The sequence below is a fragment of the Malaclemys terrapin genome, chromosome 20, assembly GCF_027887155.1.
Source record: "Malaclemys terrapin pileata isolate rMalTer1 chromosome 20, rMalTer1.hap1, whole genome shotgun sequence".
In the NCBI taxonomy this organism is placed as follows: Eukaryota; Metazoa; Chordata; order Testudines; family Emydidae; genus Malaclemys; species Malaclemys terrapin.
In genome coordinates, this window is record NC_071524.1 from 23,519 (window position 1) to 51,437 (window position 27,919).

The 27,919-nt window shown below is 60.0% G+C and overlaps 1 protein-coding gene and 1 long non-coding RNA gene across 2 annotated transcripts in view; both read left to right on the top strand.

Moving 5' to 3' along the window:
- Positions 1-1,882: 1,882 nt before the first annotated feature.
- LOC128826654 (uncharacterized) lies at positions 1,883-6,455 on the top strand. Its single transcript, XR_008442867.1, has 3 exons — positions 1,883-1,964; positions 2,191-2,226; positions 6,351-6,455. It is a non-coding gene; the product is annotated as an uncharacterized LOC128826654 (long non-coding RNA).
- A 2,506-nt stretch (positions 6,456-8,961) lies between these two features.
- Positions 8,962-27,919, top strand: part of LOC128826653 (immunoglobulin superfamily member 1-like) — a 44,278-nt gene continuing 25,320 nt past the window's right edge. The window contains exons 1-4 of the mRNA XM_054010060.1: positions 8,962-9,246; positions 10,511-10,798; positions 25,050-25,334; positions 25,874-26,164. Coding sequence (XP_053866035.1) covers positions 9,048-9,246; positions 10,511-10,798; positions 25,050-25,334; positions 25,874-26,164 — 1,063 coding nt within the window. The 5' untranslated portion in view covers positions 8,962-9,047. The remainder of the gene's footprint in view (positions 9,247-10,510; positions 10,799-25,049; positions 25,335-25,873; positions 26,165-27,919) is intronic.

Genomic DNA, 27,919 nt, shown 5'->3' on the forward strand with positions numbered 1-27,919 from the left:
CAGTGGGTCTGAGGTGGGGGGGCAGGATTGTTTCCTGCCAAAACCCCTGCTGAGCTGAGCGGGGGCAGGGAGAGGGGACGGGGGTGCCCCCATGGTCATGGGGTAGGTTCAGCCTCAAACACACATAGGGGGACCCCAAATCCCCCCTCCTCTGTCACTGTCCTGCCCAAGGCTCCCCTCAGCTCCTGCCCCCTCAGTCTCAGCCCCTCCTTTCCCTCCCCCCACATTCTTCTTCCCTCCCTCAGCCCCACACGCTGCCTGGTCTTTAATGCCCCACACATCCTCTCAGCCTTCCTGACAGGGAACAGGCCGGGCGGGAGATGGGGGCTTTGCGGGAGATGGGCTGATGGGGGCGTGAGCGTGGGGAGGGGCAGGCCAGGGGGGGTCTTTCCCATGTAGGTGCCCCCCCACAGCAAAGTGGGGGGCGAGGATTGCTGAGATGGGGCAGCTGTGTGAGGGGATAGAGGATGGGGGCAGAAAGGGGGAGGGGACGTGGGGCATGAGGGGACACAACGGGGGTGAAGGGACACGGGATGGGGGACAGAACTGGGGGAATGGGAACCTGAATGGGGGGAGGGGGGACGTGAGGGAACTCAGGCTCGGGGGACAGAATGGGGGAGGGGACACTGGCCAGGGGGCAGAACGGGGGGCTGAGGGGCCCAATGTGTGAACGTCGGGGGTGGGGGGTGAAGGGCAAATGAGATGGGGAGCCAGAGCTGGGGCATCTGCCGGGGGGGGGGGGGTTGTCTTGAGCTCTGTCCCCATGTTCTTGTCCCCTCCCCTTTCCAGGGGGCTGGTCGCCCCCCCCGCCATTCTGGGTGTCCCTTTCGCAGCATCCTGGGGTCGGAGAGGGAAGCTCGGCTCAGCCGTCCGCCCCTGTGAGCTCTGCCCCGGGCCCTGACCTGCGCAGACCCACTGCCCTGGGGATGGGCTGGGGAAGGGGACATGGGGCCTTTCACCTCTAGGGGGCTGGCTCTGATCTGTGTCCTTTTCTCTAAGCACCAGACCCCACCCCCCAACCAGTCCCCCACCCCCCAATCACTAGACCCCACTCCCCTCCCAGTGCTGGGGTATATTACAAGGTAGCCGCTGGGGCATCAGGTTTATGCCGAGTTTCACTAAATTTGTTCTAAAGTGCCACAAGGACTCCTCGTTGGTTTTTTTGGTACCAGAAACAGGAAGCGAGCTCCGGCTCTGGGCAGAGTTCCCCTTTTCACAGATTTACTGGTTCCTTCTTTAACAACTCAGGCTCTAAATTTACCCCTACGTCCACCCCTTCACAGGTGCCGGAAACCACAACCCCTCCCAGCCCCACACCCTTCTGTCCTGTCTCTGTGCCACATCACTCGGCTAAGAACTGGGTCTGCGGCGACTCTACCCGAGAAGGAGGTTGGCCAGGCCCCTCCACCCTTATGCTCCAGGGCAGGCGTTGGGCCCAGCTGGGTCAGGAAGGAATCTTTTCCCAGCTCCATGGGAGAGGGTCACTCTGTGAGGGGCACTGTGTGGGGGTGGGGAGCCCTCCTCTGCTCTGAGCTGCGGCTCCAGGGAGGCTAGACTGGCCCGTTGGAAAAGGTCAGGGCAGCCTGGTCACCTCTTGACACCTCCTGAGATTTCCCCTTTCCCAGCTGGCCCTTGGACTGGGCAGCTCCCATGTGGGGCTGGGAGGTGATGGCAGGGGCTGGGCACCTGCAGGAGGGGATGTGGTTTGCTGGGTGTTGCAGGGATCTGACTTTGCTCTGACCACAGTAGATTTGGGCTGGAGATTGCAGAGAAACCATCTGATGGGGTGGAAAGGGGCCGAGCGCATCACGGGCTTCCTGGGGCTGCAGCCCCTGGCACAGTTCCTCATTCTGCTCGCACTCGGGCCTCAGGCTCAGTAGAGCTGGGCTCTAGGGCGTTGGTGGCAGCGCTGAGGGGTCCCCACTGCCCCGTCATGGCGTCTGCTCTCACTGTCCTCCTCCTCGGTGAGTATCGGAGACAGCCAGGGTGTGTGTCCATGCGGGGAGGATCTCAGACCAGAGTGTGTGTCCACGGGCGGGGTGTATGTGTGTGTCTGAGACCAGGGCGTGTGCCCATGGGGGGGATCTGAGACCAGGGCGTGTGCCCATGGTGGGGGGTGGGGATCTGAGACCAGGGTGTAGGATCCAGATGCTCTGGGATCTGGTCACTAACGAGCCCTCTCCTCTCCAGGCTGCTGGCTGGCCGGGCACAGCGGGGTGTGGGGAGGTGAGTATCAGTCTGTGGGGAGGACGGTAACATCAAGGACGGGGGAGGGGATGCGTGGGGTGGGGAAAAGAGGAACTGAGCCCTGAACCTTCCCCAAAACTCAACCCAGACTCCCCCCGTGAGCTCAGACCTGGCCCCGTTCCTCTGTGCCCCCAACGCACCCACGGAGTACCTAGGAGCCAAATCTGATGAAGCAGACGGGAACCGTCCCCTGGTTCAATGTCCTGCCCCCCACAGGCTGTGAGGATCGGGGGTGGGGAGTTGGGGCGGCCCGTGGATTTATTTCAACTCATACAAATCCTAACAGGGCCCGTCCGTGGGCTCTAGAGCCCCTCGGGGAACCGAAACGTTCCCGGTCAGTGCAGCCGTGGGGAGAACCCCCCAGATCCACCCCCACCCCCAGATCTTCCCCCAGACCCAGATCCACCCTCCAGCACCCTCCCCTGCACTCACAGCCCCCCCGTTCCCAGGGCCTGGGGAGGGGGTGGAGTGGGGGTGAAAAGGGGCGAGGCGGGGGTGGAGCAGGGGCGGGGGCCATGGGGAGGGGGTGGAGTTGGGGCAGAGCAGGGGAGGGAAGAGGCGGAGCAGAGGCTGTAGCATCACATCGCTTTCCTGGTGCCCTCCACAGCTGCGTACTTTGCGTATGAGTAGAGACGGCCTTGACTACATACTTCACCTCATTTACCTGTCAGGTGACCTTGAAGGGGCCGTCCCAGGCCGCTTGCAGCTTGTTCTTCCTCAAGGGGATGAGGAGAATCACCTGGTCCCCGGTAGCATATGAGCGGGCACGGGCTGAGCGGTCGTACCAGACCTTCTGCTTCCTCTGGGCCCTTGCTAGGTTCCCCCTAGCCAAGCCCATGAGCTCCACGAGCTTTTCCCAGAAAGTCAGTACATACTCCACCATTGATTCCCCATCGGGAGAGGCCTTTCCCTCCCGCTCGGCTCTCATCAAGTCCAGGGGCCCCCTCACTCTCCTCCCGTACAGCAACTCGAACGGGGAGAACCCTGTGGATCCCTGGGGCACTTCCCTATATGCGAACAGCAGGTGGGGTAAATACTTGTCCCAGTCCTGCGGGTGCTGGTCCATAAAGGTTTTCAGCATCCTCTTTAGGGTCCCATTGAACCTTTCCACCAGCCCGTTGGGCTGAGGGTGGTAGGCTGAGGCCCAGGTGTGTCGGACCCCACACTTCTCCCACAAGCACTGGAGCAGGGTCGACATGAAGTTAGACCCCTGGTCTGTAAGGACCTCCTTGGGGAACCCCACTCTGCTGAAGATGGTCAGCAGCGCGTCTGCCATGTTGTCTGCCAAGGCCACTGCCTCGGGGTAGCGCGTAGCGAAATCTACCACCACCACGATGTATTTCTTCCCTGACCGGGTCACCCTGCTGAGGGGCCCCACTATGTCCCCCGGCCACCTTCTGGAAAGGCTCCTCTATGATGGGCAAAGGTCTCAGCGGGGCTTTACACTTATCCCGGGCCTTCCCCACCCTCTGGCAGGAGTCACAGGTCCTGCAATACTGTCGGACAGAGTCAAAGACCCCGGGCCAGTCAAAGTTCTGCAGCAGCCTCTGCCTGGTGCGCCGGATGCCCTGATACCCCGAAAGGGGGATATTGGGGGGATGTCGTGGGCCAAGTACAACACTTCGTGGTGCTACCTCTGGGGAACAACCAACTACCTCCTGGGGTGACCAGGTGTCCCGATTTTATAGGGACAGTCCTGATTTTTGGGTCTTTTTCTTATAAAAGCTCCTATTACCCCCCACCCCCTGTCCTAATTTTTCACACTTGCTGTCTGGTCACCCTACTACCTCCTGGCTTCCCAAGGTTCAGTTTGCCCTGGACCAGTCCATTTCCGGTACAGGAATCCCTTCTCCAGGGCTGGCTCTAGGTTTTTTGCCACCCCAAGCAAAAAAATTTTGGCTGGCCCCACCCCAGCCCTGGGCTCCCCCCACACCTCCCTGCTGCCCTAGCCATGGGCTCGCTCCCCCGTGCTCCCCTGCCGCCCCAGGCCTGGGCTCTCCCGCCCCCGCACCCTGTGCTGCCCCAGCTCTGGGCTCCCCCCTTCCCCCCCCACCAGTGCCCCCCCACCCACACACCCCCTGCCGCCCCAGCCCTGGGCTCTGCCCCGCCACCTGCACCCTCCTTCCGCCCCAGCCCTGGGTCACTGGTAACTCACTCCCAGGGCAGGTCATTCAGCAGGAATTTTGGATGTGCACAGAACACAGACAGGATTGGTTCCCATATGGTTACAGAACTGCAGTAAAGTGGAACAATTTTTAGCTTGTGTGATTGGAGGATATCTGGATGCATATTATAAGACTGTCCTCCATAAAGGAGGAAAAGTTGAGGTGCCTTTATTATTCTTTTGTTCCATTCTTTCTTTCTATGGGGAATTTGCCAATGCAATATCACTGTCTTCCTTTTAAACAAATAAAACATAATAATAATAATAATTAATAATAATAAAAGCAATGGCTGTTGAAAATAGCAATTCCAGTCCTAATAGCCACTGGGCAGCATTTCTTGCTCAATTTATCCTACTTTTTCTACAGCAAGTTACAGTGGATCAGTATCTTTGATTTGGGAGAAATTAGGGTTACCATATTTAGCAAATAAAAAAAGAGGACCCTCCATGGGCCCTGGCCCCGCCCATTTCCCCACCCCCAGCCCCGCCCCAACTCCGCCCCTTCCCCGGCCTAACTCCGCCCCCTCCTCCCTCCCACTCCCAGCCACGCGGAAAGGGCTGCCCGAGCGCTACCGGCTTCACGGTTTGCCGGGCAGCCCCCAGACCCTGCGCCCCCGGCCGGCGCTTCCCCAGCGCAGCTGGAGCCCGGGAGGGGAAGAGCCCAGCCGGGGGCGCAGGGTCTGGAGGCTGCCCGGCAAACCGTGAAGCCGGTAGTGCTCGGGCTTTGGGCAGCCCCTATGCCTCTGACCCTGCGCCCCCGGCCGGGCATTTCCCCTCCCGGGATCCGGCGGCGCAGGGTCTGGAGGTATGGGGGCTGCCCAAAGCCCGTAGCGCTCGACTCTTAAACAGAGCCGAAGAGTCGGGGAGGAGCAGAGCCGCCGCGGTCGGAGGCTCTGCTCCTCCCCTGACTCTTCGGCTCTGTTTCAGAGCCGAGCTGCCCGAGTGCTACCAGCTTCGCGCAGCCCCTGTGCCTCTGGACCCTGCGCCGCCGGAGCCCGGGACGGGAAGTGCCCGGCCGGGGGCTGGGGTCCGGAGGCAAGGGAGCTGCCTGAAGCCCATAGCGCTCAGGCAGCTCGGCTCTTAAACAGAGCCGAAGAGTCAGGGGAGGAGCAGAGCCTCCATTTTCCCGAACATGTTCGGCTTTTTGGCAATTCCCCCCGGACGGGGGTTTGATTGCTGAAAAGCCAGACATGTCCGGGAAAAACCGGATGTATGGTAACCCTAGGAGAAATGAAGTAACAGCTGCCCAAATTGAATTTAACCACTCCTGAATTTTGAGGTGTTCAAATCTGGAAGGCAGGTGCTGGATTCCCTGTCTGAATATTAGCTAAATCTGGAAAGGAAAAGTCAATTTCTGCTTCCAAGGCTCAGAAGTGGAAATCCTCCTACGTGCCTGGTACTGTATCTAAAGCTGCCCAGGTGCAGGGCCTCCCCTCCCTTACTTTTCATTTTAAATTCTAGTGGGATCCACGTACCTCCCTTGCTAGGCTTCAGATAGAGAGGGGCACTGTCCATTTAGTCCCCCCCAATTCCTTCTTTGGGGGCTGCAAGGTGAGGTCACACCAGTATCCCTAATCCAGTCTGGGGATGTCTTCTGAAGGGGATATCTGGGCCAAAGCCTCCTACTCCTTGGGCACACTTGTTCCCCATTCACAGTGCCACCCCGATCTAGCAGTGAGCTCTCCATTCACAGCAAGCTGCAGCATGAGGTTTCAGCTACCATACTCCCACCCTGTTGATAGCGGCCAAGGGAATGCTGGGAAATGTAGTTCTTTCCCTGGCACTATAGGCAAGGAGCTAAGCAAGGAACTACAGCTCCCAGGGTCCCCTGTTGGTTCTCAGCTCCCAGACTGGATCCCTGCCGCCCCTGCAAATGGGCCGCCCCAAGCACCTGCTTGCTTTGCTGGTGCCTAGAGCCGCCCCTGCCCTTCTCCCACAGGAATCGCTCCCGGCGGTCCTCCCCCTGGGAACCGGCACCGCCGTGGCCAGCCAGGGCCCTCAGCTTCTCCAAGGGGGGATCCTCCTGCAGCTCCGTCTGGAATTCAGCTGCTGGGTTGGAGAACACAGCCCTGGCTGGTGATGCCTCAGTTTCCCACTTTGGGATGGAGGCTCCGGCCCAGCCCTCTCAAGCCCCCCCCTCGGCGCTTTGGCCCCCCCACTCAGGAGATCCCGCGTCCCTCGCTGGCTCCGGCTCCGGGTAAGGACACTCTGAGTGCTATCCGGCCAGTTCTCCAAGTCATTACCCACTAGCACCTCGGTGGGTGATTGTGATCAGGGCCGGCTTTAGGCCGATTCAGCCGATTCGGCTGAATTGGGCCCCGCGCCAAGAGGGCCCCGCGCTGCAGCTATCAACCCCGCCCCCAGCTCACTTCCCCGGCCCCTCCTCCCCTCCCCTGAATGCTCTGCCCCCTCCCCTGCTTCCCGCGAAAGAAGCAGGGGCGGGCCAGCAGCACCAGGTAAGCTGGGGTGGGGGTGGGGGTGAGGGTGGGGGCGTGAGAAGGGCTCTGGGGAGGCGCGGCCCGTTCCCGCAGGCCCCAGCGGCTCTGGCCCGGCCCGGTCCCCGCGGCGCGGCTTGGGTCCCCCCCCGCGGCGCGGGTCCCGTCCCCCCCCCTGCGGCGCGGCTCGGGTCTCCCCCGTAACCCCCCACCCCCGCGGCACGGGTCATCCCCCCCCCACGGCACGGCGCGGCGCGGGTCTCCTCCCCCCCGCGGCGCGGCTCGGGTCCCCCCCCCGTCCCCCCTGCGGCGCGGGTCCCGTCCCGGGTCTTCCCCTGTCCCACGGCGCGGCTCCCCCCATCCCATCCCCCCCGCGGTGCGGCTTGGGTCCCCCCCCGTCCCCTCCGCGGCGTGGCTCGGGTCCCCCCCCTGTCCCCTCCGCAGCGCGGCTCGGGTCCCCCTCCTCCGCGGCGCGGGTCCCCCCCCGTCCCCTCCGCGGCGCGGGTCCTCCCCGCGGCGCGGCTCGGGTGTCCCCTCTGCGGCGTGGCTCGGGTCTCCCCCCGTCCCCCCTGCGGCGCGGGTCCCGTCCCGGGTCTTCCCCCGTCCCACGGCGCGGCTCCCCCCATCCCGTCCCCCCCGCGGCGCGGCTTGGGTCCCCCCCCCGTCCCCTCCGCGGCGTGGCTCGGGTCCCCCCCCGTCCCCTCCGCGGCGCGGCTCGGGTCCCCCCCCTCCGCGGCGCGGGTCCCCCCCTCCGCGGCGCGGGTCTCCCCCCTGTCCCGTCCCGCGGCGCGGCTCCTCCCCCCGTCCCCCCCGCAGCGCGGCTCCCCCCCCGTCCCCCCCGCGGCGCGGCTCGATTCCTGGGGGCGGGGCTTGCAGCAAGCCCCGCCCCCAGGATTCGGGCCCCGCTCTTGCTAAAGCCGGCCCTGATTGTGATTGTGCACCCCGACCTCTTTGGGTCATGTTGTACTTAAAGTACCACACAGGGTCTTTTCGGGGGGGATAAGGCAAAGCGCCACAAAGTACCAAAGTGGTAATACATGTATCCATCAACACTGTATGATATGCCGACGATCTATATTACACTCATGCACTCACACACACACACAAGCACACTCCGTCTTGTTGTTGTTACCAAGTAGTTGCTCCCCTTAACTTCACTGGCCAGGTGAGTTAGATGGGGGAGGGGTGGAGCCGGGCTTCTGCCGATCCGGATCGATGCTCCCATGTTGACAAGACGAGACCTGAGATCCTCTGCAAGACACCTCACATTTATAGCAGCTGCCCTCTCATGCAAATCTACACCAGATGCAAAATCTGTGTCTGTGTCCCTTGGTCCTTTGTGCTGCTTCTCTCTGGGTGTTGTCTTAATGCTGCCACATTTATGTTCAAAGAGGGTGTTTTCAAAAGAAGGTGCTCGCTTCTAACTCCCAAGGCCCTCAGTATGTCTGATCTTATTGTTCTGGGTCTGGCTTCCAGCCCCTCTCCAAGGGTTGCAGCTGTCTGGAGGTGCTGCCTTCCACGCCTTCCTCATTCATTCAACAGGGCAATTGATTAAAAGGGGGGAGATTTTATTTTACTCCTAGCGAAAAGACATTTTTCTTCTACCTCAACTATTCTTAGGGGCTATAACATTATACCAAGGCTCAATACAAAGTTTCTCTATAAGGACTTGATACAAAGTTGTATGAAAATAGAGGTTATATATGGAAAGAGTTAATACAAGGTTATATGAAGAGGCATAATACAAAGTCATAGGAAAGTTATGTGAAGATGCTTAATGCAGAGATTTATCTACACGACTCCCGCCGGTCACAGAATCGATTTCCAACCCTGGGGCGGGGGGCAGAGCTGCAGGGGGCCAGTGGTCAGGCTCCCTGGCTGGCGTCAGGTGGGGCCGGGGGGGGAGGCAGGTGATCTCTGATGCAGCCGGGTCCTGAGCAACGTCTGGGTGAACCCCCTGCCCCCGAGCCCCATGGGCAGCAGTGCCAACCCTGGTAGGGGACAGACTCCTACAGAGGCCGAATGACGGATGGACTGAATTGGGGTGGGGGGAAGCGGGGTCTGTGTCTCCCCTGTTTAACTCCTGTCTCTTGTTGAAAGCAGGGTGTGAATTTCTCAAACCCACCATCTGGGTGAGCCCCAGCAGGGTGGTGGCGCTCGGGGGAAGCGTCACCATCCGCTGTGAGGGTCGGTACCCGGGCATGGAGTTCTTTCTGCGTAAAGCTGGACACCCGAACCTGCAGAGGCAGACGGTGCCTGATGGGACCGTGGCTGAATTTCCCATCCCCAGTGTCAGCCGGGAAGATGGAGGGAGCTACACCTGCGACTATCGCTCCATAGCAGATCAGAGTCGCTCATCGCATCCCAGCGAGCCCGTCGAGATCATTGTAGGACTAGGAGGTGAGGGAGGGGCCTGGCTCAGCGTCCCAGCTCCCAGCCCCACAGCCAGCCAGACCCACAGGGGGTCTCTGCACAATGGGACGCTCAGAGCCAGGCTCTGCCCTGAGTCCTGGGCCCAGCAGAGTGGACGCCCAGCCGGGGAGCGGGGACGGAGTCACTGGGGGGTTCCCCAGCCAGGGGGGAGCAGCAGCCGCTGGAGATTTGGGGCAGAGGGAGGGGGGATCCCGGGAGCTGCAGAGCTGGGGGGCCTTTCCCAGGGAACACATCAGTTAGGGGGTGATGGGTGGAGCTGAAGGTTATAAACCTCAGTGTATAGTAGAGACTTGCACAGTCCCTTACAAGTCAGTGGTGGTGCTGTGCACAGAACCCAGGAGTCCCGGCCCCCATCCTCCCTGCTCTCCCCACTAGACCCCACTCCCCTCCTAGAGCCAGGGAGAGAACCCAGGAGTCCTGGCTCCCAACAGAGAAGCCAGGGAGTGAATGGACCCTGGAGACTGGACTGGCCTGTCACCCACTAGGGAGCAGAGCTCTGGGCCCCCAGGGGCTGGGGTTGCTCCGTGTCTCATGCTGTTAGCCCAGGGCTCAGAGGAAACTCTGGGCCCCTGTGGAAAGGCATCCAGGAGCCCGTCCCCAGAGCCACTGGGTCCAACCCACCACTGAGGCCGCGTGGTGAGGACGGGCCCCAGGAGTGAGTGACGGGGCCTGCATCTCACTAGGGTTACCATACGTCCTCTTTTTCCCGGACATGTCCGGCTTTTCAGCACTCAAACCCCCGTCCGGGGGGAATTGCCAAAAAGCCGAACATGTCCGGGAAAATGGCGGCTCTGCTCCTCCCCGACTCTTCGGCTCTGTTTAAGAGCCGGGCTGCCCGAGCGCTACCGGCTTCGGGCAGCCCCCATGCCTTCCCCTCCCGGGCTCCGGCGGCGCAGGGTCCAGAGGCATGGGGGCTGCCCAAAGCCCGAGTGCTACCGGCTTCACGGTTTGCCGGGCAGCCTCCAGACCCTGCGCTGGGGAAGCGCCGGTTGGGGGCGCAGGGTCTGGGGGCTGCCCGGCAAACCGTGAAGCTGGTAGCACTGGGGCAGCCCTTTCCCCGTGGCTGGGAGTGGGAGGGAGGAGGGGGCGGAGTTAGGGTGGGGAAGGGGCGGAGTTGGGGCGGGGCGGGGGTGGGGAAATGGGCGGGGCCAGGGCCTGTGGAGGGTCCTCTTTTTTTATTTATTAGATATGGTAACCCTACATCTCACGGCCTGTCTGCTTCCCACTGCAGAGCCCAGCTACCCCAAACCCAACATCTCCCTGCTGAGCCCCAGCGGGGGGGTCTCCCTGGGCGGATCTGTGGCCATTCAGTGTCGGGGGCAGCGCCAGGGCGTGCGGTTCGTGCTGAATAAAGAAGGACGCCATTTCCCACCTGTGGATTCGGCTGCGTTTGAGGTTGTGTTTCCCATCAGCAATGTGAGCCGGGAGCATGGCGGGAGCTACAGCTGCTCCTATCACAGCAGATCGGAGCCGTTCGCTGTGTCGTACCCCAGCGACCCCGTGGAGCTGGTGGTGAGAGGTGAGGGGCCCGGCTCAGTGTCCCCGTTCCCAGCCCCACCCCCAGCCAGATCCTCACGGGGGCTCGGTGCCAATGGGACACTCAGAGCCAGGCTCTGCCCTGAGCCCTGACCCTGCAGAGGGAATGCCCGGCCGGGGAGCGGGGACGGAGTCACTGGGGGGTTCCCCAGCCGGGGGTAGCAGCAGCCCCTGGAGACTCAGGGCAGGGAGGCGACTTTAACGCTGCCCCTTGTGCATGGGAACTGTGAGTCGCTATTTAATCCCGTGACCCATCCCCTGTGTTCTCCAGCGCCCGCCCCAGGTAGTGCCCCAGCCGGGGCTGAATGAGGCCGGGGCTGCAGGAGAAGTGGTGGCTTGGTGGACACGGTGCTGGGCTGGGACCCAGGAGATCTGGCCCAGCTCCTGGCGCAGCCACAGACTCTGTGTGATGGGAGCACGTCGCGGTTTTCAAAAGTGTCCTTCCTTGTGGGCTGGGCCTCAATCTTTGGGGGATCTCAGGCCGAGCTCCCACAAACCGAGACACCCACAGTTAGCGGAGACCTCTGCAATGCTGGCCTCAATAGCGCTGGATCCCTTGTGTTGCGGGTGCATGTAGGGCCCCCGCCATGATTGGGGCCCTGTTGTGCCAGGCGCTGCATAAACACAGAGTGAAGAGACAGTCGCTGGCCCTGGGAGCTCACTAAGGAAAGTGAACATGTCTGTGCCTCAGTTTCCCCCTGTGTAGAATGGGGATAATGAGCCCTTCCTGCCTTCTGGGGGGCTGACTCCTTTCCCTTTCTGAGTCGGTGTTTCAGCCCCTTACCCCCCCCCCCCCCCCGCCCTGAGAGACACTGGTTCTGTTCCTGCAGGGGGAACTGACCCAGCCCAGCCTGGAGCAGCGCCGGCTCCCACCTTCCCGGGCAGCGCAGGGACAGGTACTGGGGCTGTGGGGGAAATCTATTGAGTCACAGATTATGGGGCAGTTTCCCCCAGTGGTTGCCCAAGGGGAGGGACGGAGGCTGTTCTCAGGGGCATTGACTCTCTCCATCCCCCCGCAAACGGATTTGGGAGGGGAGCGAAGCCTCCTGCTCGGACATGAACCCACCGCTAATGGGGCAGCCGGAGACTTCCTCTGGGGCAGCTGGGCCCATCAGTGGCCATGGGGAGCGGGGGGCTGGAGCTCCCTGCGAAGCAGCCAGGGGCAGCCAGCATGGGAGGCGGGATACCGGGCTAGATGGGCCCGTTGGTCCAGTGGCCATGAGGTAGGGGGTGAAATGCCTTAGAAATGATGGCCAGGCTGGATCAGACAGCGCCCCCTAGTGCCATGCTGGGGCAATGGGGCCAGCCCTGACTGATGAGGGAGCAACCCCTACTGAGCCCCCCACCCCCTTCAGCCCTGTACCCTAGTGCTACAAATCTCCCATATCTTGCTTGGTCTGACCCCACTTGATGCCCTGGGCCCCCCCAACATCCTGCTTGTGCCCTGCGGTGTCCCAGCCCCTTGGGCGCCGCTTGGGGTGGGAGGGGCTGGGGGGGGGGACAGACCAGTCGCTCCCGGCACTCACCGCTGCTGCTGTTTCCCAGGCGGATCGGAATCACTGGGTCTGACCAGCCCCATCATCGCCGGGGCGAGTGCAGCAGCCGCCGGCTTCCTCCTCCTCCTCCTCCTTGTGGCCTTCGTCTGCTTCAGAAAAACCCGAGCCAGTGAGTGCCCCACCCAGCGAGGGAAGGGTTAAACCTGCCACTAAGCAGGGCGGGATGGGGTCACGGCTGGGATGGGGGACTGTGCCGGGAAAATCAAGGAGTGGGGGGCTCAGCAGGGGGCGCTGCTGCGTGTGTAATCCCTGTATACACAGCGGTGCCGCCCCAGAGGTGGCCGCATCTCAGTGCCAGGCAAGGGGTCCCTGAATAAAGAGCCACTGGCACCATGCTTCTCAGGTAACTGGGGTGACAGAGGAGCCGACTGGCCTGGATCAGGTTCGTTATAATGAGTCACTAACGAGGGAGGATTGGGGACAGGAAAAGCCCCCCGAGTTAATCTGCCCCTCCCCCCGGTGCATGCTATGGTGTTGTGCTGCCCCCTGCTGGTCCGGCCCAGCCCAGCAGGGATCCAGGCTCAGCACCAGCAGCAGAGGGGATCCCCCAGACTCCCCGATCCCTGCTGCCCTGTGGGGGTGAGTGGCCGGGCGCTGGGACCGGGGGATCCCGATCGGCTCATGGGGGATTCTGGTTTGTGTCCCTCTGCAGGAAAAGGAGCCGCACCGAGACCGAGCAGGTAGGAACCCGGCTCCTCCCCCCTCCCGATCGACCTGCCTGGGTTACAGGGCTCCTGGGTTCTGTCCCTGGGTCTGGGGGGTGGGAGAGTGGGGGTTGGGGGCCAGGACTCCTCCGAGATGACCTGGGCCTGCTGACAGTGGAGGGGCACAACCCCAGAACAGCTGGAGTCACACCATGCCTGCCTCCCTCCCCCCGGAAAGCTGTGACCCCCCCCTGCAGCTCCCAGCTGTTCCTCCGCTCCTGCCTCTGCCTCTCCCTGTCCAGCGCAGCTGCTTCGCAGGGAGGGGCCTGGCTGCACCATGTGACCGACGAATTGGGGGGGGCATGTGACCCTGCGTGCCCCCACCCATGTGTCGCCGCTGCCTGGGTTCTGTCCCCAGCTCTGGCAGGGGGGTGGGGTCTAGTCGGTGTGGTTGGGGGGTAAAGGAACAGGGTCAGTGTGAGGCAGGATGGGAGGCTCTCTGGGTGTGTTGGGGAATCTCCCTGCAGGTGGGGGGGTATGACATTTACAAGTGGATTTTCCCTTTTAGCACCAGCCCCTCGGGGGTATTGAAGGCGCCGGCTCAGCAAGACCCCGACTGTGAGTAACTCACCCAAGGGGGTACCAGGGTGGGGCAGGAGCCCTGGGGAGGGGCGGGGCTTGTGGGGACTCCACCCATACGGGGCAGGGCCTGATTTACAGCTGCTGCTGGGTGGGACTAAGGAGAGGGTCCCAGAGGTAGCCAGTGTCAGCTGAGCTTCTTGCCTCCCTCCCCACCAACACCCTGGGGGACACCCTCCCCTCCCCCTCTAGTTCAGGGTCTCCCTCTTTGGGCCCCCCATTCTCTCCCCCAGGCCTGGAGCTTTGTGTGTCCCCCCTTCACTTCACCCAGGCATCCTGACTTCCAGCCCCCCTGCCCCGCCATAACCCCCTAGACTCTGCTGCCGTCTCTGTGCCTCAGTTTTCCTCTCTATCACACGGGGCTAATGACCCTGGCCCGTGCTGTGGGGCGGGGGAGGGGTGGCTGTGCCAGGCTCTGAACCCCCAGGATGGATGGGGGGTTGGAGCTGGGTGTGGGGTTCTGCTCTGGGCCGGCCGGGGGTGCAGCTCAGTGGGTGTCTCTGTTCTGCAGACGCCTCCATCGATGAAGAGAAAGAGACGCAGACCCTGGTAAGCGTCCCCTGTTCCCCCATGGGGCCTGACCCCCATGGGCCCCACTCACCTTATCTGGCATACTCAGTATTTTGGGGTGGGAGTTGGGTTGCTGGGAGGGGCTTATGGGATCTCCAGCTGGGATTGCAGGTGTGTGTGTGTATGTGTGTCCTGTCACCCCCTGCTGAAGGGGACAAGCCCTGGTCTGTGTGAATGTGTGTGTGTGGTGGGGGTTGGTACACACACACACACACACACACTCCAGTCACTCTCTTCCCTCCCACCCCCAGGAGCCCGACCCCGGCACCAATGGACTCACCTACGCCGAGCTGGACGGCCAGGCGCTGCAAGTCAAGCCGGGGGGCCCGGCCCCTGCCCCTGAGCCTGTCCTGCCCAGCATGTACGCCGCGATCAACGTGAGCCGGGGGGCCCTGCAGTGAGAGTCCCCCACAGCCATGGGGCGCCGGCCCACAGGGTGCAACAGACTCATTGACTCACAGTCTTTAAGGCCAGAAGGGTCCATCGTGATCATCTGGTCTGATCAGGCCACAAAGCCTCACCCACCCACTCCTGTAGCAGACCCCAGCCTCCGCTGAGTCACTGACGGCCTCAAATCATGGGTTAAATACTTCAAGTTACAGAGAATCCACCAGTGACTCTAGTTTAAACCTGCCAGTGCCCCGCGCCCCAGGCTGCAGACGAAGGTGAAACCCCCGCAGGGTCTCTGCCAATCTGACCTGGGGGGGAAATTCCTTCCTGACCCCAGATACGGCGACCAGTTAGACCCTGAGCATGTGGGCGAAACCCACCCGCCAGACACCTGGGAACTGATTCTCTGTAGTAACTCAGAGCCCTCCCCAGCGAGTGTCCCGTCTCCGGCCGTTGGAGAGATTTGCTGCTAGCAGTCGCGGATCGGCTCCATGCCGTTGTGAGATGTCTCCTCATCCCGTCCCCTCCAGAAACGTCTCAAGCTCAGTCCTGAAGCCAGTTAGGTTCCTTGGGAGGCTGCTCCAGAACTTTGCTCCTCTGACGGTTGGGCCTTGTCTACACTACAGAGTGTTATCGACAAAAAGCGCCATGATAACATCGCTATTGCACGTTCACACTGCGCTTCCTCTGCTGGCAGAGCGCGTCCACGTTTGGTGCTCCAGCGTCTACAGTGAGAGCAGTGCATTGTGGGTAGTTATCCCACCGTACTACTCCGCACCTTCTGCAGCTAGGGCTTGTGGGAAGGCAGAGTGGATCGCAGCATGTCCTGGGGGCGGGCTCAGCGTCCCATGGTGCGTTATTCCACGCTGTTCCAACTGCGTTTCGCGGCATTTCCAACGGCCCCTGTTTCTGGTGTGCCCGCCATCCCTGTGTGAAAGGATGGGTCCCGCCCGGCTCTCCACTGCTGTGAACGCAGTGCGGCTGGTCAGGCAGGATGCCATGAGCTCCCAGTCTGAACGGGAACCAGAGTTGCCCGAGCTGCTCTGTGCCACGGAAAGAAATAACACCGGCTTCCTCCTGGCATCACGGAGCGGCTGCCCACGGCGGAGCGTCGCTTTGGGGCTCGGGGAACAAGCGCTGAGTGGTGGGATCATATTGTTACGCAGGTCTGGGATAAGCGACGCGTGGGGGGGGTCACATGCCCTCCCACCCCCCGATTTCTGCCAGGGTGCGAGTCATGGGAAAGGCACCAGCAGCGAGCGCTCCCGCTGAGACCCACTAGGTGTGGCCCAGAGCCAGGAAGTGAGACCGGGCTGGCAGTGCAGCTCTCTGTCGGAGGGGGCACAGGGAAGCCGGTTGAGTCCCATCTCTTCCTTGCCCGGCAGCCGCACGGCCCCCGTGAGAATAACTCCCCTTCATGGGTGACACAGGTCTGGTGAACTAAGTATTAAACCAGCAGGGGAATGTATGTACCTGCTCGAGTGCGGGTCTGGACTAGCCTGCCTGGGTGCGCTGAAGGGAGCTCGGGAAGTTGGGGCAAGGGGGGGAGGCAGCAGGGGCTGGCGCAATATGGGGGGTGGGGGGCTGGGGGAGGCAGCAGGGGCCAAGAAGCCAAAATACATGTTTGCCTAGGGCACCATTTTCCCTAAGGACGACCCTGGCAGGACCGGCCTTAAGTGTGGGCGAGGTGGGCGACCGCCCAGGCGCTGTGGTCACAAGGGTGTTGCTGGAGGGGCCTTGGCAGTCACCAGGAAGCCGACCGGGGCAGTGGTGGTGGTGGTGGTGAGCCCATCATTGCGCCCCCCCCCGTCCCCACTATCTGCAGTTCCCAGTTGCCCAGTCTGGGATGATGAGCCGCGGCTACAGAACGTTCGGATGCGGGAAGCCCCCTCCCTGGACCTGTGTGCAGAGCTCGCCCCAGCCCTGCGGCGCAAGGACACCCAAATGAGAGCGGCCTCTCACGGAGAAGCGCCCGGCAATCGCTGTGTGGATGCTGGCGACTCCAGGCTGCTCCCGGCCAGTCGTGAATCCGCTGGAAGTGGGGAAGTCGATGGCGGGTGCCGCGTTAACACTAGTGTGCAGAGCCGTTAATCACATCTCGCTATGAAGGACCGTGACCTTGGCAATGTGCGTGAAATAGCGGAGGGGCTTTGCGCAATGGGATTCCCTAACTGCAGCGGGGCGATAGAGGCAACGCAGGTTCCAGTTTTTGCCCCGGACCATCTTGCGATGGACACATCAGTAGGAAAGGGACTTCTCCAGGGTGTTGCAGGCACTTGGGGATCACCGTGGGCGTTTCACTGACCCCAGCGCGGGGTGCTCCGGGAAGGGGCATGATGCTCACATCGTCAGGAACACCGGCCTGGACAGAGAGCTGCAAGCAGGGACTTTCTTTCCGCACCAGAAGATTCCAGTGGGGGATGTTGAAATGCCCAGAGTGATCCTGGGACACCCGGTGTAGCCCCTGCTCCCGGGGCTCATGAAACCAAACGTGGGAACCCTGGAGAGCACCAAGGAGTCCTTCAAACCCAGGCTGAGCAGGTGCAGAACGACCGCAGGGAGAACCAATCCGACCCAGCCTGGAACAGCGCCAGCCAGGCCGGGAACCGGGAGGGGGGACTCACCATAGAACCAGCCCTGGAAACAGGCTCATGGTGCCCAAGGAGCTGCCCCGGGAGCTGGGTCTGGTTGGGTGGGACGGGGGCAGTGACTCCTGGTGCATGGGCCCAGACACCGGGGGAGGGGGCAACCCCCCACCCTTCCCTCACCACCTGACCCCCAGCTCCTCTGATACCTCCTGCCTTGCAGGTCGCTGCCTGGAAGCTGCTGGGGCATTCTGGCGGGGGGGGGGGGGGCAGTATCCCGCGAAACTTGGCTGAGGGGTTGGGCCCAGCTGGGTACCTGAGTCCTGGGGCAATAACCCACCTTCTTGGGCTGCATCACATCCCCCTGGCAATAGGAGTGAGCATTAGCCAGAATTCCCTCTGCTCTTGCTTCCCCTCCCCCCACTGGGATCTCAGGGGACCCCCAACCCACCCCCCAATAGATGTTCTGCTGCATCTGGCTGGGCCCTCGGCACTGCCGAGACGGGGGGGGGGGCAGCGGGTAACATACCAGCCTCCCTCAGCGCGCACTGCTTGGCTGTGTTTGTCAGAAGCCAAGACAGCCCGGGGCTGAAACTAGAAATAGAGAATAACTCTGAGGTGCTATTGTAATTATGCCAAGCGTGGGCCATTAATGGCGGTTTAGAATGTTGATGGCTCCCATTGACTAGGACAATTGACTGTAGACGGCTCTGTTTACCTGCAAGCCTCCACTGCATACCTGATACGGGAATCCATCTGAAACCTGGTGCTTTTCCATTTAGAAGGAGGGGTGGGGGCCCAGAGAGACAAAGGATTCCCGCCTTGTGCCAAAGATATAAAAGGGGATGGAACAGAACAAAGGCGGCCAGTCAGGAGAAATCCCCTAGTTACCACCTGAGCTGGAGCTAACAAGGACTGTACCAGGGGACAGGATTGGGCCCAGACTAGGAAGGCGTCTAGTCTGTGAAAGAAGCTTATTGGAATCTCTCTAAGGGTGAGATTTACCTGTATTCAGTTTCTTAATGTATTAGGCTTAGACTTGCGTTTTTTTTTTGTTTTTTTTTTGGTAACTTACTTTGTTCTGTCTGTTATTACTTGGAACCAGTTAAATCCTACTTTTTATACTTAATAAAATCACTTTTGTTTATTAATTGACCCCGAGATTAATACCTGCGGGAGCAAACAGCTGTGCATATCTCTCTATCAGTGTTATAGAGGGTGGACAATTTATGAGTTTACCTTGTATAAGCTTTATACCGAGTAAAACAGATTTATTTGGGGTTTGGATCCCATTGGGAGCTGGGTGTCTGGGTGCTGGAGATAGGTGACCTGATGAGCAGTTTTTGGTTAAAGTCTGCAGTTTTGGGGGTATGAACCAGACCTGGGTCTGTGTTGCAGCAGGCTGGTGTGTCTAGCACAACGAGGCAGGGTTCTGGAGTCCCAAGCTGGCAGGGAAAATGGGCTCAGAGGTACTTTCAGTACTTCAGGTGACAGTCCCAAGGGGGTCTCTGTGACCGAACCCGTCGCAAGGTCCATCAATGGCTATTAGCCAGGATGGGCAGGGATGGTGTCCCTAGCCTCTGTTTGCCAGAAGCTGGAAATGGGTGACAGGGGATATCCACTGGATGATTCCTGTCTGTTCATTCATTCTGGGGCACCTGGCACTGGCCAGTGTCAGAAGACAGGATACTGGGCCAGATGGACCTTTGGTCTGACCCAATGTGGCCATTCTCATGTTCTTATTAGGCTTGTAGTAGTGATGGAATAAACTGCTGGCTTGTGAAGTCTCTGGTTGCTTCCAAATAACTGGAAGGTCCTCAGGCCCTTGGTTAGATGCTCCCATTAGTATAAGTTCAGACTCCAGAGGTGTGAGCAGGAAAGAGGCAAAATGGAGATGTTTCCAGTGCCTTTTGTAGCTTCTGCCAAGTGAAGGGAAACCCATCGTTCTCCCATGGAAAATTACAGGGAAGAAGTGTTTGGAGTCACATGTCCGTGCGTGCTGACCTTAGTCATAGGAGAGGCCATCCCAGGAAAGGCCATTCAGTGTAGACAGGCATCTCCCCAGGTCCATTGTGACCTAAGTGTGCTTTGATGGGCGATTCAACTTGAATAGTTCCTTCACAGTCTGCTGGCTAGTCACCTTGTGGTTGTTACCACAAGAGCAAACATTTGAAATACAGGTACATGGTTAATATTCATAACTTCAGATACAAAAATGATTCATGCAACCACAGTCAGCCAATCATAACCTCTCCATACACACCTCACTGGGATACTTTGTACAAGTTTTGTTGAAATTATATAACGGTAGCAACAATGATTGACATGGTCTTATTTTAATCCGATAACGTCACACCCCCTCTTTGGGTCTGCAGTTGCTCTGCTCCTCCTGTCACGGACTCACAGATGCCCACTCTTGGCCCCGTGCGGTCTGTGGGGGGTGCCCCTTTCAGTGAGACAGCCTTTCTTGGGGGTCCACTCTCTCTCGGGGTTAGGCCCCTCCACCTCCTGGAGCCGCACCTCTCTGAGCTTTAGCACATCTCTCTCTCGCCGTGGGCCCCCTCAGGGAGTCCACTCGCTCTGGACCCCCGGGGCCTCCACCCCCCAAAGGGGTTGATGCAACCCTGTTCTCTAGCGCAGAGTGACTCTCAGCCAGCGTAAAACAGGAGGGTTTATTGAGCGTTGAACACAGCACAGGAAACTCTCAGGGCCTCAGTCCTGGTCTCCCTCAGCACATCCAAGTCTCCCCTGCATCCAGGTGGACTCTGCCTGCCCCCTCTCTCCAGCCCCGAGCCCCCCTGCTTCCCGGCTCGGCATCTGAGATCACTGGCCCCCAGGCCCCGCCTCTGTCCATTGTCTTCTCTTCAGGGAAACAGGGTCACCTGGGCCTCCTCTCCCCTCTTCTGTCCTCTGGCTGGAACCGGCTGGTCAGGTCACTGGGGTCCTCTCTTCACAGCCCATTATCCTCCCACTGGCCAGAACTGGCTGTGACTCTTGAGCTGGGCCTCCCGGTCACCAGGTCACCAGTCGCTGGGGTCTCCATCCTCGAGGCCATTGGCTTGGGTCCCAAGTTCCCTCTCCGGTCCTCTGTACCAACAAACTCCCTCTCCCCTCACCTCGTTAAACCAGTAACCCCCAGGGACACTGAGTCCCACCTCCTCCACATGCAACCCGCTGGAAAACACGGAAAAAACCCACACAACCTCCCCAAGTCGTCACACCTCCCCATCCAGGGTATCAAAGTCCCACCGGACGACAGCCCCAGGCAGCCTCCTGCTCCGCTGCCCGCTCTGTGCCATTGCCCCCTTGGCTGGCAGGGGAAGCCCAGCTCGTCTGCTACTCCAGGGTCCAGCTCAGGGACCTACAACTATCAGCCAACCTTTGTCCCATCCCAAACCTGGGCTGCTTCCTCCCCATCAGGGTCCTTCTCCACCCTCCTTGGGGCCCCTTCCCTCGGGGCCGGCACCCAGGGCATCTGTTCTCCTCGATTTCCCCCCTCCCCTCTCTAGGCCCAGAGACCTGGAGACCTTCACCCAGCAGGGGAGGAGGCGGAGGTGTAGGTGAGATGAGCAGGGGCAGGGCGGGGAGCTTGGCTGCCAGTGGGTGCAGAGCACCCACCAATTTTTCCCTGTGAGTGCTCCAGCCCTGGAGCACCCACCGAGTCGGTGCTTATGGGCCCAACCCCACATTCACCCCTCCTCCTCCCTCTGCCCCTCTAGGCAGTCTGGAGGGGGCAGGATTGTTCCCCATCTCCAGGGCTGAGGCGTCGGCCATCTTAGGCTGCAGGGGGGCGAGGGGGTGGCCATGTTACCTGAGGGCAGCCAGGGGCTTCTTTCCCTTGGAAAGCAATGGGAGATGGCGGCCATGGCTAGTGGGGGGCTGTGAGGGGGGGACAGGCTGGGGGCTGGGGAGTCAGGCAGGGGTGGGGGGTCAGGGGGTGGGGGAATGACCCTGCTTCACAATGAATCTGCTGCTCATCTCCCTCCTGCTCTGGAGGCGAAGGCTCCCGGTGGGGCTGGTGAGCAGGGGGGTCGGGACGAGGGGGCTGATTGAAGGAGGCTCATTGGGACCCTTCGGCCGGGCAGCTGATGTACCTTTAATGCAGGCCCGGCCCAGCGCTGTCTGCGAGCACCAGAGGGGTGATACCGTGACGATGACACCAGGAGTCCTGGCCCCACCTCCACCCCCTGGCTCTAACCGCTAGTCCCCACTCCCCTGCCAGAGCCCGGAACAGAGTCAAACCTTCCTGACCCCCAGCTTCCTCCTGCCGCTAGCCAATGGCGTATAAACAAAGCCTGTGTCACGTCCCTCTCTGGGGGCCTGGCCACATAACCACTGACAGTGTCTCCTCCAGCTCGGGGGCAGGGTCTCCGGGGGGCATTAGAAGGTCCCTGGGTCTCTCCCAGCTGGTGACCCATTGGGGGCCTGGGATGAAATTCTCTTTCTTCAATTTTCTTTTGAACCTGGTTGATTTAATTCACACGCTGAGAAAAGCCCCTTAGAACCAGGCGTTACAGTGTAAACCCGTCATCACCACTCAGCTATTGCACAAGGGGCAGCAAACCCAGGCGTCCCCCATCGCGCTGCTCCTCACATGGTGCCACGGCTCATATCGCAGGTGGGCAGGTTGGCAGGCTGAGAGGGAAGGCTGCAGAGTCAAACCCTCCAGCACCAGGAAATACCACAGTTAAGTTTTCCTCAACTCTGCCCCCTTTAATTGCATGAACACGTATTAATTTTACCTACATGGGTCACCAGCCAGCTTTGAACTCAGAATGCAACAAAGCGGGTGGGGGGTGTGGCGGGGGAGGGGGAGTCTGTTTGTAAATCTTTATGGAAATACAGGAGAACTCGAGAGTTACAAATACCTCGGGATTGGAGGTTGTTCGTAACTCTGAAATATTCGCTGCTCTGAACAAAAGGTTATTGCTGGTCGTTCAAGAGTTTACACGTGAACATTGACTTCATACAACTGAACATGGACTTAGTACAGCTTTGAAACTTTACTATGCCGAAGAAAAATGCTGCTTTAACCATCTTAATTTAAATGAAACAAGCACAGAAACAGTTTCCTTCCCTTGTCAAATCTTTCTTTTTAAACTTTGCCTTTATTTTTTTAGCAGTTTATGTTTAACACAGAACTGTTCTGTATTTGCTTGTTGTAAGTGATCTCTGCTGCCGTCTGATCGCTCACTTCCAGTTCCAAATGAGGGGTGTGGTTGGTTGGTCAGTTCGTAACTCTGAGGTTCTACTGTAGTGGTCAGTGGAAGATTGAAGACAAGACCCTGTGGTCTCCTGGCTCCCAGCCCAATGCACCTTCCCAAATCCTGCAGGGTGCACTGAGAGTGACCTCTCCCCCCTGCCCACAGAGACATAGACAAGCTGGGAGCTGCAGGATGCTTGGCCAGGCTGATGGGCCCAGGGTTTCCTGGGTTTTGCAGGGGCCTGTGCTTGTTTTGCCTGCCCTAGATTTCGCCAGCAGATTAGAGACAAGGTGTGATGGGCACAGGAAAAGACGACACATCATCAACTTCCTGTAGCTGGAGCCACCAGCTGAGTTCCTTATTTGGGGGTCAGTGGAGTTGGGCTTCGGGGCATTGGTGGCAGCGCTGAGGGACCCCTCTCTGCCCCCATCATGGCATCTGCTCACACTGTCCTCTTCCTCGGTGAGTATCAAATAAAGCCAGGGCGTGTGCCCATGGGGGAGATCTGATCCCAGGGCATGTGTCCATGCGGGCAAGGGGGAACCCTAGACCAGGGCATGTGCCCATGGGGTGGGCAGGTGGGATCAGAGCCCAGGGTGTAATATTGAGTCACTGTGGGATCTGGTCCCTAATGAGCCGTCTCCTTTCCAGGCTGCTGGCTGGCCGGGCAGAGCGGGGTGTTGGGACGTGAGTATCTGTGGGGCAGGGGAAACTTTCGTGTTCAGGACGGGGAGGGGAAAAGTGATTTCCAGCCTGTTCCCACCCTGAACCACAGGAGCCCCCTGGGCATGGGCTTAGCACCCTCTTCACCCCCCACCCCCTCATTCTGGGGTCCTGACCCCAGGGAGTGCAGGGCTGCTCCGCCCCCTGGGCACCTTCCCCTGCTGAGCCACCTCTCTGGCCGGGGTCCCTGAGGCTCCTTCAGTCAGTTCCCTGGGCTCTGGTGCACAATGCAGCCTTAGGGCTTAACCCCTTCCTGCCCGCGCGGTAGCCGGGGGACAGGAGGCGGCTGGGTTATGTGGGTGGCCAGCAGCAGCCTGGGGGTGTTTGCTGCCTTTCCACACTGTGCGGGCAGGAAGGGATAAGCTGCTTCCATCCCTGGGGGAGAGGGGGAGAGATGAGCTCTGCAAAGACAGGGGCCAGGTCAGCCCTTCTCCCTCCTGCCCCGCTCCTCCCCGGTGGCTGGAAGCAGCTCCCGTCTCTCCCCTCCCACACAGTGCGGAGAGGCTGCTGCTGGCAACATTCTGGTGTGAACCCTGGCAGAAATCTGGGGGCGGTGGGTGGGGGGGCATATGACCCTGTGTCTCACCGCCCTCACATGTTGCCTCGGGAAGACACGGCAACAGGTATCAGGAGAGGCGGGTCCGTCCCCAGGGGCCCAGCCAGGCATGGAGGATGGAGAGCGCTGGGCAGGGAGGTTCGGGTTGGTCAGTCACCAGCCCCATGTGAGAGAGGGATACGGGAGTGTGTGTGTTTGTGTGTGTGTCTGTGTGTAACTTCTTCCTGTAGGGGGGGATAGGTGTGTGTGTGTGTGTGTGTGTGTGTGTGTGTGTGTCACCCCTCCCCATGTGAACGCTAAAGCTTTAAAGATAAAGTAAATACAAATAATCCAGCTACGCAGAATTTCTTTTTAACAGGGGCTCAGTCAACTTGATGTTAATTTGAAGGTTTGTACTGCGTAGTTCTGATTGATTGAACTCACTTGAATACGAGTAATTTTACCAGGTGTCCCGTATTCAGCATAGGGAAACATGGTCACCTCCTGGTGGGCTGAGATCAGAACCCAGCCCTGCCCCCAGTGCAGTCAGGGATGACTCCGGATTGACCCTGGGGGGCTGAGATCAGAACCTGGCCCACAGGTTCCCTGTAGGGTTTCAGAGTAGCAGCCGTGTTAGTCTGTATCCGCAAAAAGAACAGGAGTATTTGTGGCACCTTAGAGACTAACAAATTTATTAGAGCATAAGCTTTCGTGGGCTACAGCCCACTTCTTCGGATGCATATAGAATGGAACATATATTGAGGAGATATATATACACACATACAGAGAGCATGAACAGGTGGGAGTTGTCTTACCAACTCTGAGAGGCCAATTAATTAAGAGAAAAAAAACTTTTGAAGTGATAATCAAGCTAGCCCAGTACAGACAGGTTGATAAGAAGTGTGAGAGTACTTACAAGGGGAGATAGAGTCAATGTTTGTAATGGCTCAGCCATTCCCAGTCCTTATTCAATCCGGAGTTGATTGTGTCTAGTTTGCATATCAATTCCAGCTCAGCAGTCTCTCGTTGGAGTCTGTTTTTGAAGTTTTTCTGTTGTAAGATAGCCACCCGCAGGTCTGTCATTGAATGACCAGACAGGTTAAAGTGTTCTCCCACTGGTTTTTGAGTATTATGATTCCTGATGTCAGATTTGTGTCCATTTATTCTTTTGTGTAGAGACTGTCTGGTTTGGCCAATGTACATGGCAGAGGGGCACTGCCGGCACATGATGGCATATATCACATTAGTAGATGCAGTTCCCTGTGGGTGCAGTGAGGTGTCTGTTACCCCTGGCGCTGTCCCTGAGGCTGGGCGCTAAGGGCAGGTTACAGACACACAGGGAGGGGTTTGTGTCTCCCCATCTCACTCCTGTTTGTGTGTGAACGCAGAGCTCCCTGCACCCAGACCCTCCATCTCCATCAGCCCCAGCGGGGTGATCACCCTGGGGGGAGCCGTCATCATCCGCTGTCAGTGTCGGTGCGAGGTCAGGAGGTTATTTCTGTATAAAGGTGGAATCCAAATCCGGGAGCTGGATGCTGATGGGGATGGGGGTGAATTCACCATCCCCAGTGCCAGACGGGAACACGGAGGTGTCTACACGTGCCAATCTCGCTCCAGATCAGAGCCACCCGACTGGTCGGATCCCAGTGACATCATGCAGATCATTGTAGTAGGTGAGGGGCCCGACTCGGCATCCCCGCTCCCAGCCCCACACCCAGCCAGACCATCATGGGGGTCTCTGGGCAGGTGGGACATTCCTTGGGGTGTCACTGAACCTGCCTGTGCCTCCATTTCCCCTTGTACGAATGGGGGATAATCATCCCTCCTGCACCTTGTGTCTGGTTAGATCATCAGGACTTGGCTCTAGGGCGGGGGCTTTTTCTCACCGTGTCTGTGCAGCACCCAGCACCTCTGACTCCGAGCCCCCTCCTGATCTAACCACTAGACCCTACTCCCCTCCCAGAGCCAGGGATAGAACCCAGGAGTCCTGGCTCCCAGGCTGTGGGGCCCCATTAAGTAGCTAGACGGTGCGGAGGGGTGCTCTGGATTTTAGGCAGTTCCGGGCATAGCTCCCAGCAATCTCTGGGATCTCGGAGAGGTTCCTCTGGCTGGGTTTTCTCCCAGGGGCCCCGTCTCTGGGACCGTGCGGCGAGGACGGGGCGCAGTGACTGTGCTGGGGTCTGTCTCACGGCCTGTCTCCTTCTCACTGCAGAGACCACCTACTCCAAACCCTCCATCTCCCTGCGCCCCAGTGGGGGGGTCGCCCTGGGGGGAGCTGTGACCGTCCGGTGTCAGGGTTGGTACCAGAACGTGAGGTTCCTTCTGTACAAAGATGGAAACCCTAACGCGCTGCAGGACGCGGAGCCGGCTGGGGACCTGGCTGAGTTTCCCATCAGCAACGTGAGCCGGAGAGACGCAGGGAGCTACAGCTGTTATTATCACCACAAATTGTACCCGTTCATCTGGTCGTATCCCAGTGACCCTGTGGAGCTGGTGGTAGCAGGTGAGTGGCCCGGCTCAGTATCCCCACTCCCAGCCCCACACCCAGCTGGACCCTCAGGGCAGCGGCATGTGCAAGGGAGGAAGCAGGCGCAGGCCCCTCGAATCAGTGGGTCTGGAGCACAGAACTCCTCCGGGGAGCAGAGCCCTGCGGGGAGCACACAAAGTGCCCCTCCAAAAGCAGCTACATTTTTATTCCTGTTCATGCCACTGATCAGGGGGTCTCTGCACCAATGGGGCGCTCAGAGCCAGGCTCTGCCCTGAGCCCTGGGCCCAGCAGAGGGGATGCCTAGGTGGGGGTAGGGACAGAATCACTGGGGGGGTTCAACAGCAAGGGAGGAGCAGCTGCTGCTGGAGGTTCGGGGCTGAGGGAGGGGGGATCCCTGCCCCATGGGGAGCTGCAGAACAGGGGCCTTTCCCAGGGGATGCTGCCCTGGTCTTCCCTGGTCCGGGGACGCACAATGGAGTTGGGGTCCAGGGGCTGCCCAGTCAGCACCGGCCCCGGCGCTGAATTCACTCCCCACCAGGCCGGACAATCAAAGCCAAAAGAAACGCTAGGTCGTGGGCTGAGCAGTGTCACCTTTTCAGCGGCTTCCCCCCGCCGGCCTGGGTTCTCGGTTCCCTCCCTCCCCCATCCCAGCAGATGCTCATTTTAATCCCACCAAGTGAACTGACCCAGCTGGGCCCCAGCAGACGGATCCGCCCCCGACGGAGCTGGTCGGAGAAGGTGAGTGGGAGAAATGGAACAATTCATCCCCCAGGGAACAGGGCTCCCCGCTCAGACGCCCACGGGGCCATTTGGAGAGGGATGGTCCCTGCAGACAGAACTGATGGGTTCAGTCCTTCTATATAGAGGATGATGGAGAGCTCCATGGAGGGGTGGGGGTGGCCTCGAGTCCGTGGGAATGTGAGTCCTTGGGAACGTAGGCGGTGGACAGATGGGAGCACATCTGGTGATGGATACAAAGATGGACTAAGACCTTGTCTACATGAAAACTGGACCCAAAATGACGAATCCCGTGTGGTTCCCAACCCCCACTGGTGAGCTCAGAGTGAGTCTGGGCTGTCGGAATTTGCGCCTCCTGGTTTGATACACTGAGGGGATGGGGGGGTCCCCACTCCCCAGCCACTAAAATCCCCCTCCCCTGTCCCGGGACTGACAGTGACGATTGATGCTGAGTCGGGGGGGATCACTGAGTCGCTGTTCCATCCCTTCCCCCTGTCCCGACGGACACTGGTTCTATTCCCGCAGGGGGAACCGACCCGACCCAGCCAGGAGTGGTGCGGGCTCCCACCCGCCCGGGCAGCGCGGGGCCAGGTACCGGGGCTAAGGGGAATCACCATCGAACCAGCCCTGGAAACAGGCTTGCGGTGCCCAGGGGCTGGGATGGGGGCAGTGAATCTGGTTGGGTGGGGCCCAGATACCACAGGGAGGGGCTCATTGAAATGGGGGGATGGAAAGACAATCCCCACTGCCCCTCCCCCACTGCCAGCCCCCCAGCTCCCCCAAAGCCTCCTACCCTGCAGGTCTTTGCCGGGAAGCTATGGGGGATCCCAGGGGCAGGGCAGGATCTGGTGTGCTGGGCCCTCCTGGGCACAGGGGGGCTGGGGCTATAATCCCCTTCCCTAGGCCCCATGATGTCCCCCTGGCAATAGGGGTGACCATTACCCAGAATTCCCTCTCCTTGCCCTTCCCCCACTGGGATCTCAGGGGATCCCCGACCCCCCCCCAATAGATGTTCTGCTGCATCTGGCTGGG